The sequence below is a fragment of the Gavia stellata genome, chromosome 1 (assembly GCF_030936135.1).
Source record: "Gavia stellata isolate bGavSte3 chromosome 1, bGavSte3.hap2, whole genome shotgun sequence".
Lineage (NCBI taxonomy): Eukaryota > Metazoa > Chordata > Aves > Gaviiformes > Gaviidae > Gavia > Gavia stellata.
In genome coordinates, this window is record NC_082594.1 from 22485365 (window position 1) to 22504867 (window position 19503).

The window sequence follows — 19503 nt, forward strand, 5'->3', positions numbered from 1 at the left end:
TTTCTTTAACCATAAAATGTTCAAAAAAAATCGGTTCCAATCCCTAAGAATGCAATAGGGGAGCATCCCACCTTGATAATATGGAAATGTTTTGGTGTACCTGGAGATGAACAGGGTTCTTCAGACAAATCTACCTTAAAAGCGTGAATGTTTTGTGGGTCACAGACCCTGAGATGGGGTGTGAATTTTGCAAGGCTAGCTGAAGGTTAGTAGGTTTTTGCTGCACAGTTTTACTTGTCACAGGACCGAACTGGAAAGTGATAAACCACATCAGTATTTTAGACTTCTACCCTTGTGTCACGAAAGTGCTCTTTCAAGTAGGCTACAACTTAGTAAGCCCCTGCAGTTGCCTTTCAAAACCTTTTTGAGTTTTTTTTCATGCCATTGAATTACAGACCTCACAGCAAGACATTTTAAACTTATTTGTGTTTCGTGCTTCTCAGGCATTTGCTCACGTACAGCTGAAGAAGTTGAATTTTTTTTTGTATGATTGTGGGGTTGTGCATTTGAATCTGTTCCTGTATTGTTTAATATAATACTTTGAAGTCTAAAGTAGTCATTCATCCTAAATCTTAATAGAATCATTGTGGAGGCCATGATTGCAAAAGCAAAATAATTTAGGGATAAAAGCACTTTGCTTAGTATTGTTCTTTTTAAGTTAAACTTTTTTTAAATGAAAACTGATGTTACACTTTTTTCAATTATCTTGGCTCATCCCAGGTAGAAATGGGTGGGACAGTCAGTTCTGAAAATTGGTGGCACAGCCATTAACAATGCCCAAATATTAGTGCTTAACAGAAGTCACTAGTGTGACTCACTCCATCACTGTGAACCTTCTACTGAGTAATGTTTTAGTAGCCATACTCTTAAGTATGGGATTGTCTAAACGAAAATTGGTTAGGATGATGCTAAAGCCTTGTTAAAAGGTGTATTAATATGGAAGTATAAAGAGGGTGAGTCTGTTCATAAATATACATGGGACTACCGCAAACAGTTAATAAGCGGGGGGGGGAAGTAGCATCTATGTTATAATACCATACATAATTCAAAGGAAATTTGGTTGCTCATTGATAGATACGTTTAAAATCAACCTTTGAAAATTAGTTCAGAAACAACCTAGTAGCAAAAAATGTGTGGAGTAATAGTTCCTACAGACCTGGCTTGATGCTAAAAGTAGTATCAAAGATCACAATGGCTAAGCTGTCCAAAAATGCCAGCTTTTTTCTTCACTGCTTTGATGAGTAAAACTTAGTGGAAAGAGGACCTAACAGCAGAAAAAATGCCTTTCCTGGAGCATGAGAAAATGTCCTGTGATTTCCATACCTCTAGTATGCAGACATAGAATTAGTAATCATCTCCGGCTGCTATGAATAACTTGCTGTGAGCAACAGGAATGCCGTCTTTTTTGATATCATCACATCTCATCAAGACATAGATTGGTATAATTTTCATGCTGTTTGCATTTTTATCTTCAAAATAGAACACCAGATAAGTTCTAAAGTCTGAGTTTCCCCTCTGAATGAACACAAACATTTTCAGTGTATGTTAAGAAGCAGTATGTGACTGCAGTGTTTGTTCAAATGGAACAATGATTTAACAAAAAAAAAAGAAAAAAGTAGCAGTCCTGCAGAAAAGATGTGAAGGAAATGCATGGCTCGTAACCTAAACATGAATCAATAGCCTTACACAGCAAGGCAAAAACAGATACCATTCTGGAATTGTATAAAGTGGAAGATACTGTGCAAGGCATGCAAAACAATCCCTCTGCTGTATTTAGCATTAGTGAAGCCTCGGCAGGAGCAGGGTGTAATTTGGAGCACTCAAGTTCAAGCAAATAGGTAGCCCAAGGCAGAACAGCTAGAGGGAAGCAACAAGAATGATCATCCCTCTAGAAAAAATAACCCATTAGGAAACAGTGTGCAGAAGAGAGTTCTTTTAATCTAAGTGATAGGACTGAAGAGAGATGGTAGATCTTGAAGTGTAAGAAGTCCTTGCAGTGAAGGAGTGGTTGTCTGTTCTTTCCACTGATGTATAAAAGAGGAGGCAATAGGAGTAACGTTATTTGTTGTGTTAGAAGCAAAGGAAAAACACTGCAGTAGAGAAGAGTGAAAGAGAAAAGATTGCCTGGGAATTGTGCAGCCTTCATCATCAGAGACTTTAGGATCAGGGTGAACAGAGAGCAGTACCATGTGTCAAGTCAGGCAGATGGAAGAAGGTGGCTGCTTGAAGTTCTTCATAGATCTATGAACCTGTCGGTATAGCCTCTGGTTTTCTAGCTCCTTTATTCGAAATTAGCCTGCTGCTTAGGATTTCTGTTTGCACTTTGCAAATAGTGAATAAATTACAAGTACCTAAAAATATTTCAGTGAGGATCTTTGTTCTCTCTTCAGTAGTAATAGTGATCAAATGCACAAGATTAGGATTTGTCTAGAAATCACCCAAGGATTCCTACACAGCCAGATCTAGGACGAGATAAGATGTAGTGCTGGGCCATGGTCAGAAGGCTGTTCTTCCATGAGAATGAATTATTCCCCTGCTGCTGAGGTGGGCTGTTGCAGGGGCAGAAGGGTGATTTTCTTAAAAAAAATTTATTCTCTGGGGTTGTCAGAAAGCTTTTTTTTTTTTGTTGGTCTCTGAAGTACTCAGCTGTACATCTCTGCATGGCTCTTCACATTTGGTTTAGGATCATAACAGCTTTCTTGTTTGCATTTGTCTGGCATGAGCAAATTGTTTTACTTGAAAGGAAAAGTAAATATGCCTTCACTAGAACAAAAATGAGTGACTTTAAAAAGTTGATCATTTGTAGTTATAAAAGAAAAGTTAGCTGTTTTAAATCAATGTGTTTTCAGAACACAATATAAAAATTGCTGAAAGATTTTTCTACACTTGCTTAGCCCAAGTGATTTGAATAAGCACTTCAAACTTTCATTTTCTCTGGATAATTAAAATTAAACCAAAATTTAACAAATGAAACTGAAGTTTGTCCAGATTTCTCCCTTCTGTTTCTAATGACTGCTTATTTTTCTTTGCAAATAAATTTCTATTATGTAATGAGTTGCCCAAAGAGGCAAATCTGGGGAGTTGGTTTTTTGTCCAGATGGTGGGCTTGAGTCAAAGATATCTAACAAGACTTTCTGACCCATGTTTTGACTTTTGTTAGTGGCCTTGAATGTTTTTCAGGGAGTTCTCAAAGTGCTTATGTTTTAGGAAGGCCAGTACTGTCCCTATACTGCTTTCTGGTAGATACTCCCCTATCGGATTTAAATACTGATTAATGGTCTTGTTTGGAAAATTCTTTCAACTAACAATGGTGTTCCAGGCTACTAATGCTATGGTTTGAAGAATGGGAACCTTCAGAATAAGACCTCTGATCTTAAATCTATTTTTTTAATCTTTAACTGTGGTGTTGTATCTCTTTGCAGTGATGTGACTATATAAATATTTTTGTTTGTAGTAAGAATCTTCTGTTTCAAACAGAGTTGTTTCAGTGAAGGGCCTTTGACTCTAGAAAGAGGTGAACTGCTGTGAATGGTTATTCCAGATCAACTGAGGGCTTTTTTTTATTTTATGGCTTTAGAGGACTCCTACACGGATCTCTAAATTGTCTGTATTTTTAAACGTTATCTGTAAATCCTGAGAGGAAAAAAAAGAATCTGAGCCTGAATCAAGCTGTAGCTACTTATTTTGCTAACCAGTACTGTCTCATGTCTTTGTGCTTTCTCTTCTTATCTGTATCTACCTTGAACTTAGGGTAGAAGATCTTTGGGGCAGGAATTGTTACCAGTGCTGTGCTGATTAATCATCTGGCATAATGGAGTCTTTGTGTGAATATGGCTCCTTGTCCCTATCAAAATCCAAATAGTAAAATATTTTAAGGTAAAATCATCATGAGGATGTTACAAGCATTTTTGTAGAGTATTATCAACCTGTGAAAACGCAGGGGGAGAAATTATGCTTTAGGTCAATGTATTATTTATCTGAAAAATTGTAGTGCCTGTGTAATGTACCATTAACTCTACTCAAAAAATATTAGTTAGGCATGTAGCTTATTAACGTCTCAGATATATTGAAGCAGTTTTTGTAGAAGATAGGCATATTTGCTTAGAGTCACAGCGTAGCAATAGAAGGGTTTATGTGATGAAATGATGTGTTTTCTTACCTAGCAGTTTGAATTGCTTTGAACTTCAACATGAACTCTGAATTTAAAGATTTATGCTGCTTGTTTATTTCTAGGACTTTTCTAGAAACAATCAAAATTGAATGCTTTGTGAGCTGTGTGCCCGCATACTGCATTTTTTTATGTTGAAGCAATACTTACCTGGAGCATATGCCTTTAATAAAGAAAACAAAAAGGGGGGGTGGGGGTGGTGTGGGACACAAGTTCTTCTGCATAACACTGAGCTAATGCAGGACAAGTTGGATCTGTTGTAATTGCTGTTGGAAAGAATGGGATGCATCATATCTCTTTGATCACAGTCAAGCTATGACATTTTCTTCTGTCTTTAACCCGCTCTCAGAGGAAAGATGCAACACCTCAAATTCCTTTTACATATTTTGTATGTGGATTGTACAGTTTCAGAAATCCATGTTGGAGCCTTTCATAAGCAGTAGTAATTAAGTTTCTCAAGGAAATTTTTTGCTGGATTCTTAATTTTTTGCACCATGTTTTACACAATATGAATTGCTACTAGATCGATATCAAATTGTGGTCTTTTGTCTCTTTGAATGTGTTTACACTGGAGCCTGATAGATGCAGGAAGACTTGAGAATTTCCACAATACGTGTTTGGTAAATCACACTAAGATAATAGGATTTATTATATTAACTTTTAGGTAGCCTAAACTATCTTGCCGCGGTACTTTTTTCTTCAGATCAATTTAAACTGGGGAATCGGAGCAAGAGCTGTAACTCAGCCTTAATATAATTCTTACAGTTCACAACTGAATACGAGCCCCTGTTTTGTCCAGGATTTACAGTATGAGTGGGTATCTAAATCACTCCATTTCAAAACAAGTCTAGCATACATTTTCAGCTTTAGTTGTGAATTTCCTGACTTTTTTCCCTCAAAATAAGCACTGCAGGTTTGATTTATATGAACAGTGTTAGGATTTGAGGAATCTTCTGACTGCAGATGCTGAGACTGGATCATGAGAAAGAGGATGGCAGAAAAAGTAGGATTAAGAAGTGAGTGGTTATGTTTCTACCCAGTTGAACTCTAGCTCAATTCTTTAACTCGCCTCCCTAGTAAAAGAAAGAAAGGGAAGACAGAAAAATAATGTAAAGGCAATGCTTTCCAGTTTTGCAGCTGTTTGAATTGGTACACGCTTGTAAATAGGAATAATTTAGATGATTTTTCTCTCCAATATAAAGTGATATGGTAATGTTTAATCTGCATCTCACTCAGGGTTTTTGGTTTGTTTGTTTGGGGTTTTTTTTTTTTTTATGTAAAATGTGTCTGCAAATGTGCCTAATAACCCTGGGCAAAACACGTTGTAGAGCTGGCTTCCCGTCCCTGTGCTGGGGGTGCCGGGTGGTGAGCAGCAACGGGACTGCCTCCCACCAAAAGGATCTAGGGCAATTTTGGTAGAAATCTTGGTGGCTCGGCGACTGCCAGCTCATGCGGGTTGAGGACAGACACCAGGGTGTCAGTTAGGGAGCATGGTACTGGAGCACAGAAGTGCCAAAAAGAAACGTGAGGAAGATGCAGTCAGGGAGAGCCTGTGTCTGGGTCCTTGCACAGCTTTACTGTGACAGAGAAACTTGACGTTTTTATCAAAACAAAATTGGTTTATAACGGGCAAAACAAAGCTTAACTAACTTTTCAGAGACTAATGTTTAGGTTTATCGTGGTATATGTATTGTATATTTATTTTTTTTTCCACAGAAACCTGCTAATATTTTAGTTATGGGTGAAGGTCCTGAGCGAGGAAGAGTAAAAATTGGTATGTTTATATCTTTGATAAGTCCCAGTGTAGCATTTAAGTTAGAATGTTCTGAAGGTGCAGTTGTACCACCTAAAGTAGTCACTGTAACACTAGTATGTGCCTGGGCACATTGCCTAAATGCTGTTTTCTGAGTGACTGGCTTCTTGATATTAGCCCCATGCACCAGTTCTGATGATGAAATGCTGTAGCCTCATTAATGAAAAGTGGAAAATGTCATTATATGTTGTTTAAGTGGGTCTTCGTGTGGGGTGGGGGATTTTGATGTGGGGGTAAAGATGAGAGCTAGCTAGGGGAAAGGAGGAGAAGGAAATGGGATTTAAAAATTTCCTTCATTTACCCCTGTAATGCCATGACATTATCTTGCTGCTGCTTATAAAATCTAAATAGGGAACTACTCATTACTACAAACCTTAAATTTTATAATGTAATCAAAGGTGGCATTCAGCCTACAAAATGTTCTTGAAAGGGTAGACAGGTACCTTGGAGATAAACGCAAGGGATCTTAAAGTCCAGAAAACACAGTAATCCAGCCAAAATGCTTAGTGAGAACTACTGCTAAATGCTCAAACTGGGGTGTACCAGGGTAGGAAGGACCCAATGCTTTCCCCACTGCTGTAACATTTTCTGGTGGGAGTTACTGTTCACAGTGAGAGGATAATTTGTAGAACTTCAGTTGTTTCAAATTAAAGTAAGTAAATAAATAAAAATTAACTGTAGCCTAACAGTAATAAGCTATACCATGCTGTGCGTGGCAGTGCTTTGATAGCAGACTGCTGATGCACAGCCTACTTACATTTGTTATGGTAACGCAGCCCCATTTGGAAGGGGTTTTTTAAAGCTAGTTCATCTTTTTCACTTCCCTCTGGCTTTCTTTATGAGATTATTCTTCTGCATTATTGCTCTGTACTCTTACTGTTTTGTTTATCTGAACTATCTTGTTAATCGCTAGCATAACGATTCGGGGTAGGATTTTCTTGGAGCGTTCAGTGCTGCTCTAGTCCTTCCCTTGCTCTTTGAAATCCAAGGAGCAGACGGGCCAGGGCTGAACACTTCTGCATATCCTACCCTGAAAGTTTTTAATGCCCTTCCGAGGTTTAAAATGGACAGTAGAGATTGAGGTCTTTTCCATACAAAACAGGTACAGCACGGACAGCGGAAGGGAAAATTTCTTCCCATTACCTTATTCTTCACGGAGCGGTTGCTTCCGAAGTTGAGAATGTAGGTCATCCTCTGGGCATGGTCATGTTCAGCTGTGGTGGTGATGTTTGCTGTACACAACTACTTGCTAGTCATTGTACATAGACCACCCATTTATTTCTTAATTGATAGTTTTGACTCAATTTGGGAATAAATTAGAGCACAACTAAATTTAGTCAGATCTATTGATGGACAGGTGAAAGATTCTGTATCGGACCACCAGTCCTCTGAGCCATCCGTTCCCAGTGGGGGAAGAGGGAGGGGGACCCTGGATTTCTAAGTGTGTTATCAACATGTAGATTTTTTTTGTCTTATTTTCTTAAGATATTACCACAGCAGGAAAAGAATGCAGAAGTTATACCCATACCAAGGGCTTCCACTTTTCCAGTGTAACTAATTTTTCTAAAAAATACATAACTGGTGTTTAACTTAAAATAATTTTTATAGGCTTTTTGTGTCATTTTGAGTTATAAATTCTCTTTCTACCAACAATTTTCCTTATTTTTCATAGTTACTAGTGACTTGATCATATCTTGAGTAATTGATATTTTAATGTAGAAAACTGTAAAATGTTTCTCTTTTTAAATGCATTAAAACAATCATAAATAGGAATGCATATGAAAAAAAAATTACTAAGGATTGTGTAGTCAAGTTAGAGACCCATTTTTACACTGCATTTTCCCTTAACCAGTGAGCTATAGCGTGTAGGTCCTTTTCCCTCAGAATGGCTACTCATCTCATTTCATTCGAGTCTTTCTCAGCATGTGTATATCCCTGCACCGCAGAGTCCCTCTGTCTTGGGATTTGGGGAGTGGTGGGTTGGGAAAGCAATTTGGGGGGAGAAGGTGCATATTTTAGTCTCTGCCCATTTTTTTCTGTTTCACTTATTTGGTAGTTCAGACAGCTTTCTAGGTAGTTGTATACCACCAATTCTAAAAAGCAGTTTTTAATGATATAATGCCCCCAAACAGAACTTCAAAATCATAGCCTAAATGGTATTTAGTACTGGTATCTTGATACTGGAAATACTTCTTGACAGAAAACTAGCAGGGAGGCAGATGCTGTAGGCTTAGTTGCCTTTTTTGTGTGAAGGAAATCTTGCTACAGCTAACTTCATGAGGAGGGAGCTTTTGTGATGTGCATGTATGTATTATAAATCATTCTAACCTTTGCAGAACTTCAGTTTTGCTCACATTTAAAATGCTGCTTCTTGAAATGCCATCCTGTAATAACGGAATATTTTACCAGAGAATATCAGGTAAAATGAGTCAGGATTTACCAGTGTCCTGAGAGAAGTGAGTTGATGCGCTTTTTCAGAACAATGGTTAATTCTTTGTTCTAAATGGCTCGTGTTAGTAATGATTTATAATGATATACTTTATAGGTGATGACATCCAGTAACTTCTACAAAAGCTTTAAGAAAATCTACTCACAGAATTCCTATCTGCTACAGTCTGCGTTTGTGTTTTATTTAGCACAGTGATGGTAGCGCTAACAAGTAAACTCAATCAGTTCGTTTAAAAAATATAACTGGTAGTTGTCCTAAAATTTTGAAGTACCTCTCTTTGAATTTTGCAGCTGACATGGGCTTTGCCCGGTTATTTAATTCACCTCTGAAGCCTTTAGCAGACTTGGATCCAGTAGTTGTAACGTTCTGGTATCGAGCTCCAGAGTTGCTTCTTGGAGCAAGGCATTATACCAAAGCTATTGGTAAGTAAATTGGGAAAAAAAACCCTCTATTATTTTGTTCTTCATGCAAAGTGTACCCAAATATTGAAGCATTGATAAATAGTACAAAGGACAGTAGCTGAGTTAAAGGTATGTTACTGATTCTTGAGGAAATACTCAACTTTGACATGTTGTTTAGTTTACTATGGTCTCTGGCTAGATACAGGAATGAATTATTTCAGGGTTTTGGCTCCAAATGCCCTGCAATGCAGTATAATTTTATATGGCTTTCACACAAGATTTTCATAAATGCTGTTAAAGGTTATACAAAATACGGAGGCATCTTCCAAGTATTAGAAGAATTCTTATGATGATGATGAGGCACAGTGCATTAATTTTATTGCAGAGGATTTTACCTAGTGTAATAAATACATGAAATAAGGAATGTACAGAATGGAGAATATATTGGCTGCACTGAAACTAAACTGTAAAAAATAAGCTGCATTTTAGCCTCTCGGTGTGTCTTTTTCAAAGAACAAGTGTGAACAGGAATTGCTTGAAGCAGTGAGATGTGATCAGGGTCACGCAACAGTCTAAGCTGTGATGCTGCAGCAGGCATATCCAGAAAAACCGAAGCCTCGCACAACTCGGACACCATCAGGATGGCATTAGTTACATCAGCTTAATGCTGCATCCTCCTCGCCACTTAATGCATAGATACTGGTCTGAATTTTAACAGCTTTGGCATGGCGCGGTTGACTTTGCCCTGCCAGTCTCTGTTCTTGCTGGTTCGGGGGTAAGGGATCGCCGACGGCGGGAGCAGTTGTGTGCTGTGGCTGGAGGACAGGGGGAATAGGCCAGTAGCAGGCTGGAGGGGGGTTCACCTTCAGTGGATGTGAACAGCTTTGCCATGGAACAGAGAGAGAAAGAGGACTGGGAAGTTTTTCTCATTTAAAAGATACGTTAAAGCCTGGGAACCATTTTTGGGGAAATAACTTCCTCTGCAAAGCTCCACTTACTTTGCACAAACATGGAGGTTGTATCTCAGCATACGTGGTGTTGTTTGTGTAACCTGAAATTCTTTCCTCAGACCTTTGCCATTATTTTTTTAAGATCATGTCAGTGTTTTTGTCAGAAATTCTAATGTTTATGACTTAAATATATTTTCATTTACTTTTCTGTTAATACTATATTTTTTTTATAGATTAAATACGTTTCTTTATATGCTCCTTTAAACTGCTTTTTGTTGTATTTGCATGTTCCTTCACTTTACTGACATTTTCTTCTGCTTGCAGCATGTGAAACTGCATGGATGGTCATAGCCTTTAGTACATAACTTTTTTCAGCACAGATAAAAACTGACTGTATACAAACACTGAGTAATGGGGTTATGCTCTCTGCATCATTTGCTTTTGTCCTTGTTCCTGACCTTTTCTTGTTCATTCAAGGTTCAGTGTACCATTACTTTATGCAAGTTAAAATTACACTTGGATATACTAGAAAACAATGGGGAAAACAACTGTGAAAATTCAGGCTATCTGATTTTGCAGAGTGGGACACAACAGTTGAAACAGAAAGGGGTTTGTTGTTTTTTTAAAATGGATGTTATAAAAAAAAAAAAAGGATTGAAGTACGTGGGCATGGAGCTATTTTCTTGTTACTCTCTTTCCACTGGGTTTTATAGATAGCATTTGGCTTATTCCAACATCACTGCTTTTCAACTAATATTTTTTGGGTCTTCTAATACTTACTAAACCCAGTGGCTGATCAGAGAGGGCAGATTTCTTGGCAGGGACAGTATGACAGTGAATGGGCAAGGTGTTGGTTGGCTTTTCTTTATTTGTGTTTTATGCGTGGATGGTTACCCAACTCTTTTCCTTTGGGTTTTTTTCTTAATCAAATTATTTTTTTACAGCAATAAATGGTAACTACAGTATAAAAAAACACACAAAACTTGTGTGGTACTCTCTCAGCTCCTGTATAGTTACTGAATTGTGTACCTCTGTCTGTAGCTAAAAGGAGAAGTTGAGGAAGCGTTGCAATTCTACAATAGAAACTTGAAACTTTCAATGCAGGGACCTTATCTCTGAAAACTAACATTCACCTTCACCTCACCAAGATGCTTTTGGAAAGATTCGTTTGTGGTTTTGTTTTTTTTTTTTTTTTTAATTTCTGTTCTCCTTCTTTAAAGATATTTGGGCCATAGGGTGTATATTTGCAGAGCTGCTAACATCAGAGCCAATATTCCATTGTCGACAAGAAGATATCAAAACTAGTAATCCTTATCACCATGACCAGCTGGACAGAATATTCAATGTAATGGGATTTCCTGCAGGTACATACTGTATTTTTTTATCACTGCTGTTCAAAGAAAGATATCTGTATTGCTTTCTTTGCATGTGGAGGTGGCAGCTGATTAAAGCAACAAAGCTGTTCAAACACAAACTTTATTTCATGAGTTATAAATCTAGAATCTAATGGTCATATAGATATTTTTCCTATTATTAATGATAGGATTATCTTTGTGTATACATGTTCCAATGTTTTGTAATTTTAAAAGACCATGTTTTATGGTGGATTATTAAAAATCAGAAGAAATATGCCTGCATTTCTTCAGTACTGATTATAGATTTGGAAAGTGACTGATGATTGTATGAAACCAAGCAAAAATCTATACATTTAGTAAATACTATGCAGATGTTTAACTCATGCTAAATTAAACATAACATTTGGAACTAGGGGAGGTTATTTCATTTTTTTTTTTCCCCTGGTAGAAAGCTTGTGATATGGAGAAAATGTCTTTATGCAAACAGGAACAAAGTGCTGGTTGCATGAACCAAAATGAATTACAATGTGGATATCATTTGTCGCATTTTCCCCTCAGTGTTGGTCATATCTTGTTTTTCTACAGGCTGTCTTGCATCTTTTCAGTTAATGCTTTGTCTTCTAGTGTTCACATGATCGCAGCCGTCAGAATAACAAGAGCCTTATTTTTACTTTTTTGGTCATCTTTCTCCTCACTGCTTGTGTTCCCTGCTGTTGTCCATTCACAATTAATAATCCTTTTACTTACTGTTCTGGGGGACTTTCTTCTTCCTATCACATGAATTTTTGTGGTCTTTATGTTTGTGTGGTTCTAGAATTTTGTTATGAAATTTGCTCTTGTTTTTCCCTTTGACTATTTTTTGTCCTGTATGTACTTCCTTGCTTCTATACTGTTGTATGAGATTCCTGTAAGTGTTGCCTTTGCATTTTAAGTACTCTAATTTTTTTGAAAATCCCCCTTATTTTTGCTTCTTTAAACAATACTGTCCTCTTCTGCTTTTAGCCTAGAATTTTACCCTTTTCTTATGCTTTTCTTACTTCATTTGGGTTTTACATGGTCTTTGTGTAGCTTACAAAAAAAGATTATACTCTCATTACTGTTTTCTGATTGGTTTAAATAATCCTTTCTAATGATCTGCATTTGATTTTTGACGGTCTTTGATTCTTACCAAGAAATATTATTTTCATTTAATTGCAGCAAATTTTTTGCTTCTTAAATGACACGTGCCATATTTGAAACTGTTTCACATGTCTTGGGGATAGGGAAAGAGGAGAATCTTTTCTTTAAATGAATAATAATTAAATAATTAATCTCTGGTTTATTTATTCACTTAGTATTTTTAAGCTCCTAGTGTCCTGCAGTTGTGATAAGACATAGTAAAGATTTGACATGAATCTAATGACTTGCCCACAGAGCCTGTTGAGGAGTTACAGAGCGTGATACATTTGAGGCTAGGTGCTGGTAGTGATTTTTTTGTTTGTTTGTTTTATTTTTAAATCCATTTCAAGCTTTGTCTACACAGACAAGTTGAGATGAATTATTCTTTAATTTGAGTGTGCAAATGTTACTTTTTCTTAACCTTTTGTTGGCTGAGTGTTTCTTCTACATTGAGATAGCAGAAATTTACACAGTATCCATGGGCATTTTCCTGTAACTAAAGACAGTGCTGTTAGAATGGAAAATCCCTTAGAAGGAGACAGCATTTGCGAGAGTCTTGTGTACTTCTGTCCCGAGATCACAACTGTGCCTGAATAAATTAAATAACAGTCCTGAAGGGTGCAAGCATAGTGGCTGACAGGGGTTTATTCTGTGTTGTCTTTTGGGCATGTGGTGATCTTCATTGTAGCTGGCAGCTGTTCTTTTAAAGTTCTTGAGCTAATCAGCACACAACTGGAACCTCTTAGGTGTTGGTATTGTGAAGATTATTACGAAGAGGTGAGGAAGGAACATGAGCCAAGGAGTACAAAGAAATAAGTAACTGAAAGGTTAGAGAAGCAGACCAAAAAAAAAAAAAAAACAAAAACAGGGCTGCGGAGACACTTGGAAAGCCTTTTTTTTATTTGGGGCAAAAAAAAAAAAGAATAAATATTGATTTTGCAGATAAAGATTGGGAAGACATAAAAAAGATGCCCGAACATTCAACTTTAATGAAGGATTTCCGGAGAAACACGTAAGTGTGCTTCGAGTTAAGCTTTCTTAAGAAAGCATATTTTACTTCTCCCTCCTACCCTAGATTTCTTGTAGCTCACATTGTTTTCTGTGTAGATGCCAAAGAAGGACTATGAAATGGTTATGACTTAGCTTGTGAAAAAAGTAAAGTAAAGTAATTTCATAACAGTGAACTTGGCCTTTTGCGGTGGTGTGGATCAGGAGAGTAGCCAGAGACAGGCTGTAAATGGTAAGGTGGCAGGTGTGAAACGGGTGATGCCAGTAAGACCCCACAAAGCTCTGGAGATTGCTAAGCACAGGTTGTCACAGCTGTTTCCAAATCTATGGTACTGGAAATTATTTTTCTGTGATAGCTGCATAAAAGAGATCTGGTAACCTTATACTGTTCCAGCAAACAGTGGGTATAATTGTCAGGTTTAGTGTCTAGGGTAGCTTATGAAGGCTAAAGAAAAGAATACGTTTCATTTTTGCTGTGACATTGCCAGAGTCTAATACCTGCACTTAAGACCCTGCCCTGTTGCCTTGTTTCCATGCTGAGGGATTTGGGGCTGTGCTGTTATATACGTTTCTTGCATCTGCCATGCTATTGTAACCATTTAGAAACCTTATTTCTGAGCTCCTCTTCAAAAAAAGTGAATTCATGGATGTTCTTGTAGCAACCTCTATATTGCAGGAGAGTGTTAAGATGGGCTTAGTATTTATCTCCATGTTTACTGGCATTAGAAATATACAGTATGAAACTGTGTAGTAGTAAAAAAGTGAAAAGGCAGTTTAAATCCAAGTGATAGTTTGGTGTCTGCATGTGGGTTAGAAGTGTGCTTTTTATGTGGATGTGATGTGTTTTTACAAGCTTGTGAGGGAAACAGATGCATATCTGTAGTGTCTGAGTGATTTTTAAGCAATCTCTGGTGTTGGTAGTTTTGTTTATTTCCCTGCTTAGTGGATTAGCAATGGAGACTAAAATATTCTTATCAATGTTTCATGGCTACTGAGAGAGCTTTGCCATATCAGATTTGCATATTAGAAGTGTCACATTGTTTTTCTTCTCTAGGTATACCAACTGCAGCCTTATCAAATATATGGAAAAACATAAAGTTAAACCAGATAGTAAGGCATTCCACTTGGTAAGTTCTTGCATGCATAAAAAAATCAAAACCCTCATATATGTTACAGGTGTTCCAGCTGAGAGTTGAGTTGGTGTCAAGTATTCTGTAACTAACTTTATTTTGTAAATATTATACCTTATTTTATTTATAAAGTTAGGGATAACTTATACTCTGCAATCTGAAAATTGCAAAACCACTTTACCTTCTCACATTGATAAAATCATTCTGCGAGTCATTCACTGGATTAGTTTCTGCGTTGAGTGTATCAGAAGTTTTCAGTCTTTGAGTCGTCTTAAGCTTGTAGTTATATTTGCAATGATGCTGCAACTCTTCCCCATTTTGCTGCTTTCCATACTTTTAACAGCCCATTTTTGATTTTAAAAATAATTCTAAATGCATAATTTCTTACATATTCATTATTAAGTTTGTCTTATGCACTTCCATTTAAAACAAAAAAAAATTAACTCGAGACTTGAACGTTTAGTTTGGAAAATCTCAGTATGCCTTCCTGCTGCACTAATCCTTTGTATTTTTCTTATGAAAACTTCCTAGTACTCCTACAACAATTGGTTTATCTCTAGAACATCTAACTTTTTTTTAATTAAAGACTCCAGTTAATATTATACACTTGCTTAGCCCTAGAAGTGCCTGTGTTACATTGTTTCAGATGTTACTATATTGGGCCTTTTCTTCGGTGTTTTAAAGAACATTCAGCTTTCTAAAATGAACTTTATATACGGAGAAGAAAGAATTTAAGTATGTCTGGTCTCTCTGAAGTGACATTCCCCTTATCTTGATGTTTCCAACTCAGGTTAAATATTTTCAGGCTAGAATTATAAGGTAAATATATTATTGGGGGTGGGGGGGGTGGGAGTGAGGGAAGAAAACAGGAAGCTTTTTTGACTTTGGAGATGAGAGGAATAAATTGGAAGAAAGGGCAGATGGTTAAGAGCCCTGGGTGTCTGGGGACCACGCAGCTTTTGTTCAAGTCCATTGGAAGCTGTACCTTCTCTGATGATCAGACCCAAGGGTTTTTAAGCAGCCATCTCTTTTCTGTTCAGTACTTATTCCAGAATTTATATGAAGGAAATTATCCTTCAGTCAGAGCAGCTCTGAGGCAATATTCTTCTTCTGGCATACTGCATGAGCATTTTTGAATGGGGGTTTCCAAGCAGATGAGTTATACTGCAACTGGTCTAAAATAGAATGTATATTCAAGGTTCAGATTAAAACCAAAAGTATAACCAGCTGAATCAAGTACTCATCACAAGAAATTACCTGGTGGTTGTACCATCATGCATCATTTAGTGTGAAGTGTCTCTGCTCTCTAAAGTTGAAAGTTTGTGAAATACTAGAGATGTTTACATAAGCAAGGAAATGAGTCTCCTCTGGTAGAGATTTTGAATTTTTTGATGGATTTTTGTATCCAAGCAGAATTGGATGCTGCTGCTGAGCAGTCTATATTTGTATGTAATGCATAAGAAGTTTATGTTGATATGTGAAGAACTGAAGTGCCTGTTATGCACAGGCAAAACAGTCCATCCCATTTTGCCCATACTTAATCCAGTTCTTACCATGTAGCTGTTTATAACAGAGCTTCATAAATGCATTTTTAGTATTTACCAAGATGTTCTTATGTTTTAGTATGAGAATACACACTCTAAAAAAGACGTATTTGACATAGCAAGCAGATAATATCTCATATTTCTATCAAAGCCTTAAATAATATTTCTGAAAATTATATTAAGTAATTCAACAAGCAAAAAACAATGAACATGAAGTATCTGTTGAATATGATGTTTTGCATAGAATGGGTATTGGATATTAAAACTAATCCTTGGCCTCTTAAGTAAAGCAAACTGAATGAATTTGCAGGTCTTTCCCAGCAGCCACTCTAGGCCAGTGTTCCATAAAATTATGCAACTGTGTGCATCAGTACTTAACTTTCTAACTCCATCTTCTTTGAGAACAAACATGCTGCTTGTCACCTACAAATTTGACTTGTGGCATATTTGGAGTCTAAAGCTCTCAAAATTAAGCTTATGTTGCTGTACCAAAATCTGAAAGTGGCTAGTTATCACTAGTGCGGAGTAGCTGAGAAAACTCAGTCAGTTCTGCCCGTTAAAATCAGTCGCAATCTGAGGTAAAAACCTTTTCCATGCAACAGCCTGTATAACATGGCCAGTGATTTCATCTTCAAGTAACGTAAGTGCTTTTCCCCTCCCTCCGTTCCTCAACTATTTCTTTCTCAACATTCTCCAGTCTGCTGGTTTAATACCAAGCTCAGGTAAAAGTGAGTAGTTCAGGCTTTGCTGTACATCTTGGCGGCCCATAAAAAGACTTTCTCTGAATGAACTAGCTTCTCTTACGAGCTGTGAGTGCTCTGGCCAAACCGACCCAAAATTTCTCATCTGCTCTCCCAGTCCTGCAAGTTTAGAAATTGTTTTCAATAGAACAACAAAACTGGACACAAAATAATCACATGAGAATAGCTTAAAACACTTACTACAGCATTTTCTCTTTTCCCTGCGGTATCACAATAGCGTGATAACTGTTTGAATGTGTTCAGCATGTTTATATTTATACCAAAAAGCAGTGGTTACATTAAAATGCAAAATCAAGGAATGGTGTCCTTTACGAGGCCACTACCACTCTTCCGTCCTTGGTCATATCTGTTAATACTGAACAAGAGGACTGGAAAGGGAGTTTGAGCGTGGACCCCTGACTGAACGTGCTGCTCAACTGCTGCCTCACCCACTTGTTCCGCTTTGGACCTCTACCCACCTTCCTGCGACAAAACTGATAGCAAGAGAGTGAGCTTTGTGCAATTTGGATGGTACCAGTCAGTGTCACGCAAGCTAAAAAGCTATTTTGTAGTGTAGACATAGCCATGTTCTTTTTTACCTCCCATAGATATGGATTGTGAGGGAAGTACTGTGAAGTTCATAGTTAATTAGCTCTAATGGAATTTTCTCAGTTTTCTGCTAACTGCTGTCTGTCAGAACAATTCACTGAAAATCAGATCCCATTTAAAAACCCTGATCTTTCCAAAGTAACATCTTAAAACACTGTTCAGGCGCTGTCAAAATCAGAAGGTGCCTTAGGTTTCCTCTCTTGCTGTTTGAGGCTAGGCTAAACTGCAGATGAATGCCTTAGGCCCCTCCACCAGAGCCTGAACAACTTCAGTGAATCTCTTGGTACCAGTTCTTCCAGAGACACTCCAAGATCTTACTATTCCACAAGCTGTCTCACAGCCATTTTACTCTCTGCATCAGAGCAGATAAAAAACTGTTTACATCTACTATTGTAAAATATGCCAGAACTGATAATTCCAGGACTAGTAAATCCAGAGATTGTTGTCATTGCCAAAAACGAAATGTTTTCATTTCCCAAATTGAATTAACCAGATTTTTTCCCTCTTTACTGACATTCATGCACATGGTCCCTTTTCACATGCAGAACTGGTGTGTTAACATGAGACAAATTTGGCTCCTTCTTGCTTTTGCAGCTTACGGTTTTTTTCCACTTTAACTTTCCTGATTAGTTTTTTTCTACTTATTTGTTTATGCCCTAGAAAATGGGTATGCAGCTGCTGCTCCTGGTTAATTGAGTTGTGCTTCGTCTTCCATTTGGTTACTTTGGTCTATATGAACTGTAATGATTGTCCCATTCATTGCTGATATATAAAGTTTACTGCATTTTTTATTATGTCATTCAGCCAGGTGATCTTTTAATTGAATAGTTTTTAAAATATTTGTAATAATAAGTGGAAGAGTCACTTCTGTGCTGGCACCTGAACAAGGGCCAAAATAGGAGTTTTGATCCCCTGTGTGATAATGGTTGCTCAATCCTTAAACTTTTCTTGTGGTTTCTGTTTTCTGTTGCTGATTATGACCAAGTTTCCTCACTTCTTGTCAGCATGTGATGGACAGCTTTATAACTTAATTGCCAGAATTTTGCAATGTTTTTGGATTGTGATGTTTTTCAGCATGTTGGCAATTCTTTCTCCTTTTTTGCCTTCCCCTTTTCTGGCTCCTGCGATTGCTTTTTGAGCTGTTTGAGAGAACAAAAATTGTTCTGTTCAAACTGATATTCTACAAAGACTACATGCAGACTCAGAGAGCTGAAATAACTTATTGTGAGTCCTTGTTGATGATGTGAAAAATAAAACTAGATTGATGGTGGTAATATATATTTATTATGTTCTTAACCATGCCATTAAAACTGAAGGCTGAGGAGAGAAAATGTATTTTCCTAACTTTAGCTGTCTGCAGCGTGGAGGTCTGCATTGTGGTTGTGTATGCTCACTTAATAGCTGGTGAAAGGAGATGACCAGTTCAGACATAGATCATGACTCTGGATCTTGGTAAAAAGGTGAATTTAATCCCATGAAAAGTATGAATAGCAAATGTAAAATGAATATTATTTGCATATGTAGTTTCTGCATATCTTATTAGATCATGATAAAAAAAAGCTATAGGCTGGAAGTGTAGCATTTCTTTTAAAGATCGTTGTCTTTGACAATACATCATGGTGTAGTTTTGCCTTGGACACTGTATTCTGTGGTGAAACATGAAGACTCTCTATTTTCCTTTTTCTGTGTAGTATATGAAGGTTATCTCATTCTGCCTGTATATGTTGCTTGTCCAGCGCAGCCATAGTCCACAAAACTGCTAGGTGGATGGGGGGAAGTATATGCACATACACCAGATCTTTTGAATAAGAAACACTTACTTTTAGAATGCATCACTGCAATTCAGTGCTAGAGTTAAACAAAATCACTCTGGTCTGCTATTCTTAAACCAGAGAAAAATCTTCAGACCCATGGAGACAGCATGATGTTTCTAACGTGTTTTTTATTGAAAATCACTGTTGAGATGGTGCAGTGACAAGTGTATAAAGTCCAGCCAGCTTCTGAAATGTTTACATAGGTGCAAAATGACAGTGGAAGAGTAAAAACAGTACAAACAGTAAAAATTATTTTTAGATTTACCTTTCCATCTTTAACGTTGTGCTGAATTTAGACTTCATGTCTGTTATTGGTGCTTGAAGTTACTCAAGAAGAGTTCCTGGCTATGTCTCCTAAGCATTT

The 19503-nt window shown here is 37.2% G+C and overlaps 1 protein-coding gene across 3 annotated transcripts in view; it reads left to right on the forward strand.

The window, feature by feature from the left end:
- CDK8 (cyclin dependent kinase 8) overlaps positions 1-19503 on the forward strand; it is an 88696-nt gene that overhangs the window by 59409 nt on the left and 9784 nt on the right. For 2 of the 3 annotated variants that reach the window (XM_059836348.1, XM_059836354.1), the window contains exons 5-9: positions 5885-5942; positions 8721-8852; positions 11002-11145; positions 13237-13306; positions 14357-14429. In XM_059836348.1, the coding sequence (XP_059692331.1) occupies positions 5885-5942; positions 8721-8852; positions 11002-11145; positions 13237-13306; positions 14357-14429 (477 nt within the window). The remainder of the gene's footprint in view (positions 1-5884; positions 5943-8720; positions 8853-11001; positions 11146-13236; positions 13307-14356; positions 14430-19503) is intronic. The other variant, XM_059836361.1, reaches the window with a different exon arrangement.